Source organism: Aplysia californica, unplaced genomic scaffold, assembly GCF_000002075.1.
Source record: "Aplysia californica isolate F4 #8 unplaced genomic scaffold, AplCal3.0 scaffold00664, whole genome shotgun sequence".
Taxonomy (NCBI): Eukaryota; Metazoa; Mollusca; class Gastropoda; order Aplysiida; family Aplysiidae; genus Aplysia; species Aplysia californica.
The window spans coordinates 14366-24221 of NW_004797934.1; the positions used below are offsets into that span (position 1 = coordinate 14366).

General features: G+C 41.2%; 1 protein-coding gene across 1 annotated transcript in view; it reads left to right on the top strand.

Moving 5' to 3' along the window:
• LOC101850204 (protein Smaug homolog 1) overlaps positions 1–9263 on the top strand; it is a gene marked incomplete at its 5' end in the record, with an annotated part of 9528 nt that extends 265 nt beyond the window's left edge. The window contains 6 exon segments of the mRNA XM_005108147.3: positions 2604–2844; positions 3399–3487; positions 5079–5182; positions 5807–6041; positions 6685–6841; positions 8573–9263. Coding sequence (XP_005108204.2) covers positions 2604–2844; positions 3399–3487; positions 5079–5182; positions 5807–6041; positions 6685–6841; positions 8573–8601 — 855 coding nt within the window.
• Between the last annotated feature and the right edge of the window lie 593 nt (positions 9264–9856).

Below are 9856 nucleotides of genomic sequence, written 5' to 3' on the forward strand. Positions count from 1 at the left end.
GAGAGAGAGAGAGAATGAGAGAGAGAGGGAGGGAGGGAAAGAGAGAGAGTGAGTGAGAGAGAGAGAGAGTGAGAGAGAGAGAGAGAGAGAGAGAGAGAGAGAGAGAGAGAGAGAGAGAGTATTTTAAAAATCCACGGTCCTTTTTGTTCTGATTTTCCTTTTTTTTTTCTTTTCAAATCGCAATCCTCTTCCTGTTAGCTTTGAGACATTCGATCTCAATCAGAATTCCATCGACATATCTAGTGTTGCGGTTGAATACTTCGAAGTGACACACAGTTCGATTCCCGTGAGGGGACTTTAAAAATAATAAACTGAGTTTCCCAGTTTGTATACAGTGGCACTATATATCTAAAAATGGTGAAATGGTATAGGTTTAACGCCCCTATCAACACTGTTAGGTTATTTAAGAGGCGGGACCTCCTGGTTTAACATTCATCTCCGATAGGACCGAGCCAAGTGGGAAATCCGTGTAAGGCGCCTTTCCCAAGGACACGACGTCGGATCGAGCTGAGGCTCGAACCCCCGAACCTGCATTCTCACGATTACGAGTCCGATAGCCTAACCACTAGGCACAGACGCCACTCCACTATAAGATCTAATCTGTCGTCCCATTGATCTCTTTTAATTTGTGAGGGGGGGGGTAGCATACGTACAATTACATCACAATTGCTCAAGATTCCACCCCAGTCCGGTTGTTCTTGTTTTGGGGTTGTTGGTTTTTTCATAAGTTTTGTTTTAATCATCGTTCTGGACGTTGATAGTCCATTTTGAAGACGGGTTCATCAGTATGATACGTACATGTCGTGTATTATGGACTGGTGAGGTTTGGGGGGGGGGGGGCGAGGTGGAGGCCGGATCTGTCGTAACTTTTGCTGGACCAAACCGTCTGTAACTGTTAACCAATCTAGAAACCCTAGAAAGTATTAAGAAAAGAATCCCAGCCCTTGAACAGACAGGTTGTGACGTAAGAGTTGCACCAGACAAACATGGGGGGAGTTGCGAACCTTCACTGAGGGAAGAACGAACTGTTTATTTATATCCGCCTTGATATTCCCACAGTCCGCTGTTGGGTGTGTAAAATCAGAACCCGAAGTCGGAAGACTTATAATCTTGGACATAATCTCCAACCCAGACGCGCAGTGTCAGAAAGATAACAACATCCCCAGCACCTCTCTTCTCCATCATCAGCTAGCAGTATTGGGCAGAAAGCTTAGTTATAGCCTGTGCACACTGCCTGTCGGATTGGTCGGATTGAGTCGGGGCCTGCAGTAAGATTTTCCTTCATGCATTGGATAAAAGCTTCCATTTTGGCACAGTACGACCGATTCGACTCGCGACCTTGAAAAATAAACTGACTAAAGCGTCTTACTGTACCGGAACAACATAGGGGGAACCGCTGCTTTTTATTTCCTCATTCTTATTATCGTCATTTTTCCTCTACTTCTTTGGTATGTTTGTCACTCTCTTGTGAACTGCTATTTCCGGGGTGCCTTGATAGTTGAAGCAGACTTTATGCCATTGAAGCTAGAGAGATGAGCAGAGTAAATCTGATTCCCCGTTTGATCTTCTCTATTGACATCCACCCCTTGGCACTTGTTTGACCTTATGCAGTTGCGAGCGCCGTAAAACCTTACTAAAACTAAACAAACTAAACTAAAACGTGTTTGATTTTCAAGGTTACAATCGAATCTAGTTGAATTCGTTCGTAATACATAATTATTAATCGGTCAGTCCGACACACCGAGCCGACCCGACCCGATCATGCAAATACATGTATCCCTCCATCTGACCTCACCATTTCAGCCTCCACACGCGCTTAATAAAGAAAGTCCCCTCCAAAACCAGCCTCATTCTGAGAGTATCTTTTGACACCCCACCCCCCTGCACGAACACGCTGATTGACAGGTGCTTACCCTGATGAGTGACACTCTCCAGCGCCTCTCGGCCCTCTGTAAGCCCCGCCCTCTCCACCCTTGAGGTCCCACAAGGTGCAAGTGCCAGTAGTAATTTTCGTTGATGGCTGTGTGGAGTCTGTGGCGTTTGAGAGGTTGTTGTCGAGAGTACGCGAGAATTGATGACGTCATTAGAGAGTTTAGTAGAATTTTTTGGAGTGGTACTAAACATGACAGAATATTACTAAGACTTAGAAGAGAGGTTTTCTGTTAGCACATTCGGGATATAATTGTGATAACAGCGGTAACGGATAAAAACTACTTGGCTGACAATTAATATGCATGTTGTGTGTCGGTGGGTTTGTGCGTCTGTCTGTCAGTCTGTTTGTTTCTTTCTCTTTCTCTTTCTCTCTCTCTCTCTCTCTCTCTCTCTCTCTCTCTCTCTCTCTCTCTCTCTTTCTCTCTCTCATGTATTTGTAGCACTGTATGTTCAGTAACTTCACTGCATTTGGTATTAATGGTTTTCTTTACTTGTCTGTTCTTGCGTTCTCGGAAATAAGTCATTTGCTGGGGGTTGATAATTGAAATTCCTGTGTGAATATGTGGTTATGGTTAGTTAGCATTATTAACGCCTTTTTTAAAGCCACAGTTTTGTGACTATACTTTTGTGCGTGTCTGAGGATAATGATAAGTCTGTGTTCCATTCCTCAGAACATTGTTGATGAGGGTGGGTCCATCAATTCTGCCTTGGGGAAGATGAAGGAGATGCTAAACACCCCAATCAAGGCCTTCAACCCCGCCCAGTCCTCTCTCACGTCCAATAACCCTGCCTATCGCACAACCTCGTCATCCTCATCTTCATCCACCACCTCGTCATTGCCTCAGTCACCTTCTGCTGATGAAGTCTTAGAAGGAGATCTACCCGCCCAGTTTTGTCGCCTGATGGGCAAAGGTATTTTAGATGGGTCCGACATGCTTAAGTCTCGTTAAAAATGTTTTTGTTTTTTTTAAGTTTTAGTAAGAGTTTTACGGCACTCGCAACTGCATAAGGTCATATGAGCGCCAGAAGATTAGAGGTGTTACAAGAGAGTAACAAACACAAAAAAGAAGGAGGGGAGAAAAGGACGATAGATGTTTGATAGGAAAGAAGGAGCAAACCACACCAGAGCACCCGCCAACCACCCACTAAAAATGTTTACTTCTGTGGAATGTGGAGAAATAAATTGTTACAGTCATAGATTGTTCAGGAATTTGACTTGCTATTTCCCTGTACAGTTTTAAATTAGGCAAGCGCACACGCACACACACACATATGCACTCGCATGCACGCACGCACGCACACACACACACACACACACATACACACAATCACACACCAAGTTTTCCTAAACTCATAAAAAAACATTTTATGAGTGCAAAACCATAATTTCATTTTAAAAAACATTTTATGAGTGCATAACCACTCAAAGCATTAGAAAAAAAATTTCTCTATTTTCTTGTTTTCAGTTTGTACACAACTGCTGGTAGCAAGCCGTCCAGATGATGAGTGCTTTAAAATTTATCTTCAACTTATAGACAAGTGCCTGAACCATGAAGTAAGTTTATTGTTTTGAAAGATGTTCGACCTGAAATCTCCTTTTTGAACTCTTTAAACTGTGTGAATCGCTGTCCATTTTGTTTTAAACCATGAAGGGTTTTAACAGGCTATTTAGTTTATTCGTTACTATTTATGGGAAGTCTTTCAAAGGGGGTTTGATCTTTCTTGACAAAGAATGTTTTGGCCCAGGTGTGTGAATGTCTGGGGAAAGCTCATTTTATGTTTTAGTTTGCAGTGCGTCATGCACTATGATTTCAGGAATATCGCGCACACATGCATACACACATGCACACCCACACACACAGGCACACACGCACACACGCATGCACACTCACACCCACGCATGCGCGCGCACACGCACGCAAGCACGCGCGCACACACACACACACACACACACACACACACACACACACACACACACACACACACAGTGACTCTGGCTGTTGCATATTATTAGGTCAAGCAGATCAGAGAATGGGGACACATTACTGTAACCCTTTCAGAAAAATATCTAGTTGTTCAAATGAAATGTTTAAACATGCTTGCTTTTGTGTGGAACAGAGTTTGCCCCCTTCTGGACAGGTAAAATCTGAGGCAGTCATCCATTCCTTTTAAAGTTCTCGATGAATATCAGTTGCTGGTTGTTGTTTTTTTAGTGTTGAATATATTCGAGGTGTTTGAATAAATGGTTGCTGTTGTGATTATCAGTAACATCTTTGATGCTTACTCTTTGAGTGTTACTGCTTTGTCAATTGTCTAATGCCCCTAATTTTAAAGGTTTTTGAAAGGCTAGGTCATGTAGAAAGAGAATTCTAAAAACCCACTAGAAAGACCATCGATGAGGAAGTTCAGTGTTGAATGGGGTTACATATAAACATTTGCAACTAAAAATTGAAAAATCCCAAACTGCCGACTGTGTATATATATATGTGTTCTAAGGGTATTCAGCCATTTTGTGTGGAATTTGTCCAATCGTTCAGTAGATAGGGACTCTTTAGAGAGCACTCTTTTAAAAAAAAATTATTTTATTTTATTTTATTTTATTTGTTTATTCATTTGTTTTTTAAAAAATTAAATTGTCTAGATTTAGTGGAGATGTGAAATGTCTGTCATTTTAGATGCGTTTTGAATAGCCCTGTAAGAGGTTGTTTAGCTGGCAGATGTTCTTTTATGGTCTCCTTGAAGTTTTATCACCCATGTTTTCCTACTTCTGGTCTTTCCTTGTATTATTTCTGTCCATCTTTTCCCCACCATTAAATGACGGTATTATTGAGTCGATGTGCTGCTCTTTTCTCTGCTTTCTTACATTAGGATCCCCTGTAGTCTAACTGTGTGACTGTCAACTCCCGGTGACTCCACCTCTTTTTAACTTTCATCTGTAATTTTCCTGTTCAAATTTGTAATGTTTTTTTTGCTTGAACGTTCCCCCTTGTGTCTCAGATACTCTAGTTTGAAGCTATATAAGAAGGAAAAAAACACTAAAAAAACCCTACCTTTTTCCCTACACGAAATGGTCATTATTGTTTCAATCTGCTTCTCTTTGCTCAGACAAGCTAACGGTCATAAATACCATTTCTTCCTTGGTACAGGCATTCTCTGATCGTCAGAAGAAACTTTTACAATCTTGGAAACAGTCAGCTCAAAAGATCTGGCAACCATCTCCACAAAGATATGGAGACAGACCCCGCAGAAGGTATGCTACTTAGCAACATTGTCTCTGTACATTTTTCTGACTTTGGAGGAGAGAAAAAAAACAATCCCGGTGGTCTGTGGTGTAATGGTTATGCTTTTTGGTGTCACCTGCATACAGACGATTCCCATTTGCTAAGGCTTTTGGTTGAGCTTCATGAAGAAAAAATAAAGTGGGGGGGGGGAGAGAACATTATCAGAGGTGCACCAGAATATGTCCTGGCATGTATTCTCATTGTCCTGGTATAATGTGCTTTTCAGGTGTTACCTTTTCTCCGCAGTAGTGATAGCAGAGGTGTTTCTCTAAGAACAGGAGTAAATATGTATTAAGGGAAGAGAAGAAGTCCTCTGCAGGTTTTTTAAGTTTGTTATTTTCAAAACTTGAATTAAATATGTCATCTTATGTTAATGTATATATAAGAAAGAAGGGTAGAAGACGGCCCTTGTAACATAAGACTGATGTAAAGATCCCTTCTATCTTGGAATATGTGGCTATTAAAACATAATGCATGAACTTATTAATGAAATGAACATTATGCATATGTAATCATATGAATTATAGAATAACTTTACACTAATTGCAGTTATGTTAATCAAATGGACATGATGCCTCTTTTTTCTCCCCCAGTTTCGCCAATACATTCCACGTAGGAAATTCACTTGGGGGCCGCATCATCCCACGAGCGGGTCGTATCCCTGTGCCGCAGTCTGTAGGCCACCACCAGCAACATCCCAGCATGCAACAGTGGAGCTTTGGTTCGAAGCGATCCATTTTGGGAGGGGGCTCTGGTGGCGGACATATGCCGGTGCAACGCAATAATTCCTTGAACACCGCCTTTCTCAATAAACCAGGGCTGTTAGAGGTGAGTGGAAATACAGGTTCATCATTTTTACTTGATGTCCAGGTTTTGCATTAAGATAATAAGGAAAAAAGGCTTCTATTTGTTCAAATTGTAGATGTGGATATGTATAAAGACTCGTATTGGTCCAAGGTGGATATGTGGATGGGTAGAGGGCATCACCGGTAGGTCCTACTTCTTCTATCTTTGATTTATTTCTGCGTGTGTGTCTGTCTTACATTTTTTTCCCTATCGTCACCTTGTAGATCATTTTGGAGGCGGATTTGCTTTAACCCAGGTCTAAAGTGAGCTGAGAAAGATACAGCTGACTGATAGAAGCACTCGATAAAAACCACCCCCAACATGTAAATCAAACCCCCTGCAGATGGGGGGCACCATAGTTTTACTCTGAGGGAGCAAAGAATACACATGCCGTGATACTGCGTGCCATAAGAGACGACTAAAGGTGCATAGGTCTGGTCACCCAAAAAGTGCCAGTTTGCGGAGGGCCAACTACCCGACCCAGTAAAATCTGTCAGAAAAAGGTGGAAAGTGTTTTTCCATGGCCTGTTTTATATGACCTAATTGTGTTGCAAGTGCCTTCAAACTCTTACTAAACCTAGGAGCCATGTACAAAACGTAGTAATGATTTTTTTTCTCTCTCCAGCAAACCAAACAGCCCATCTCCAGAACTCACTCTGCCCCAACCAACAGACCCATGTCTCTTCCAATGCAAGGTTGTGAGAACGCTAATGACACTGAGATCAACGCACGTCTTGATTCTCTGTGCATCAGCATGACGGAACATGCTCTGGGAAGCTCAGGTAAGTGGTTGTACACTCTGGTAACAGTAAAGTTGGACACCCATTTGATGCAGCTTGACCTATGTCTTACAATCACAGTTATCTATCAGGATTAGAAATGGTGCTCTGAGATAGCTGTGATATGCAAGGATAGGGGCAGGGGAGGGTTACTTTTACCCATTCTGTCTATCTGTGTGTTTTCATAAAGCCTTCATTGTTAAAACATTTTTCATTTTGAGTCACAGAATGCCTCTCCCCTCAATCATATCTTCTGTTTCATTGAGATAAACTTTATTCACTACTCCACACACCGGAGTTTCATGTAGTGATTTACATTCCTGTTTCCTGGAAGGGCAGCATCACTACTTTGATTTGTCGCCAAGATCGTCCTGTTTTCTGTTGGGTAAAATAGCACCTATATGCAGCAGGTGGCTGTTGTACCTTGTCATGTGTTCTTCTCCGTCTACTTCTTATGTTTTGCTTACTTATCAAATGTGACTGTTTGCATAAAGCTGCCTCACTGTAATCTCTGGCTGGTTGGAGGGCCTCACTTATTATAGGTTTGTAGGTATTTCTTTTTCTCCACATCCCTGTTTTCTTTGTCTTTGTCTGTCTTTTTCCCAACACTAAACAATGGTTGTGACATGGATTTGCTCTCTTTACCTACACATAAAGCTGAAGTCCACTGTGAACTTCTATTCGACTTTTTCATACAGTAGTCTCTGCTTATGACCACTCTTTGCTTGTGATCCAGCTGTTTTAAGAAAACAATTTAAAGTTTACAAAAGTCATCCCTAAGGTCCAGCTCTGACGGAATATATTTGGCTAAGATCCTGCATTTCTGATCTTAGTTTTCTGAATGAAAGCATGCAGCTGATTAACCAAGCAGCGAAAATTTGTGGACTTGCACTGCCCGTCGCATCATTCTTTCCGTGAAAGCGATTACATCTTCATTTTAAATTTAAGTCAGTGGGAACAGTGTTTGACCCCCAAGGGATCATCATTGTGAAACAGTCAGTCCTCTATATACCACAAACTAGACTTATTTTCATGACAATCTTTGAAATAGTTGATAATGCCAGCCTCTCGGGGTCCTTTAGTTTGCAGTACACAGAGGACTGAATGTAACTTTAAAGTTTTTACATTTTTATTACAAAAGATTTGATTTTTGCAGGTGGTCAAAACGTTCCACTGGTAGTTCCTACTTCTTTTCTTTTCCTCCGTTGTTTCTGTTACTTTTTTTTTGGCTCAAGTATTTCCCCTTCTTTCTTATCAAACAGCTATTGTCCTTATCTCTCCTCTTTCTTTCTTTTGTTTTGATACTTTACTAATCTTGCTCTCTCCTCCTCCTTTTTAGTGTTTGTTACTCTCTTGAAACGTCTCTAATCATTTGGCACATACATTTGACCTAATTTTGTTGCACATGCCTTAAAGCTCTACCCAAACTAAATCAAAACTAGTTTGCTGTAATTAGAGGTGTGACAGTTTTGTATATAGTACAATGATGATGTTATCAAGTTTTTATTTGTGATCCTAACAAAAACTTTTTGTTGGTGGTTTGCGGGTGCTGTGGTGTGGTTTGCTTCTTCTTTCCTATCAAACTTCTATTGTCTTTATCTCCCCTCCTTCTTTTTTGTGTTTGTTACTCTCTAGCAACACCTCTAATCTTTGGCACTTATATGATCTTATTGTGTTGCAAGTGCCGTAAAACACTTATTAAAACAAACAAAAACTTTTTGAAAATTATTTCAGATACAAGTGATCGTGGTCCTAATTATTGACCTTGAATCAGCGTTGAGACGAACGTCTCCCCCCCGTCTCCACCAACCACCACTGCTGCTGTCTAGTCTGGCAAAGTATGATGCACCCCTGACATCAAATGGAGCCTGGCTGTCTTCTTTCGACCTAAACTCGTGTTCACTAAATGTCTACATGCCAAAATAATGTTATGACAAATGTGCTGTTCTCTGGTTGATGTCATGTTGGTTTTTGGAACTTTGATTAGTTGCGTGATGAGAGATGTGAATGGAGATCGTCATAATGTATGTATGTTGAATTAGTTTGTGGCCACAGCCTGTTGGTATGTAGTCACAAGGGCAGTGAAACCACTGTTGGTGCTTGGGGAAAAAAACTTCCAACACATTGGTTGTTGTACCATTTGCACATTTGCTTTTAAAAATCTATTGTTGTACTTTGCAGTTATTTCGTTGCATGTCGTGTCACTTTACTGTGTTCTACAATGTGTTATTAGTTAGCTGCTGATAGACGACTGGAGTCTGTAGTAGATTAGCAGCCCAGTTCTCACTCACCCTTCCCCCCCAAAAAGATCTGATCTGCTTAGCTGGCATATTAACGTTGTTAAGTTTGCTTATGTTCCAAAGTCATGGCAACTATATATTGCTTCATTTCATTCCTCACCCCCCCCCCCCCCAAAAAAAAAAAACCCACACACGCGCGTGTGCGCAAACACTCGCACACGCGTACACAAACACTCTCACACACACACACACACACACACACACACAAATATGCACTCATCCATTCACCCAAACACACACATACTCACTCCCATGTTGCCGTTGATTTATTTATTGTATTGACACCTTTTTGCTGTCATATTGTCTGATGCAAACATTGGATTCAGTGCACGAGGAATGGTACAGATTACACTGTATGCAGCATTAAGTTAGTTGAATTGTGCTCTCTAGCTACAAAAGCCGTATAATCTGTAATTTAAAGTTGGCAAAGTGCATGTGTGTGTTGTCCCAACAATCAGCGTGATGAGTCCTCTGTGGACATCTGCTGTGATATATTTATAAGAGAGATAGCCTTTAATTAATGCACTGGCCATACCAGGATATTGGCATTTGTGACAGGCGTGCTGACAAAATGCTTTAATTAATGCACTGGCCATACCAGGATATTGGCATTTGTGACAGGCGTGCTGACAAAATGAGGTATCTCTTGCAATTAGTAAATGGTGTGTCACGACATGGTGAAATCAAAACATGAGGTGTGCTTTATGCTCATTTCTTG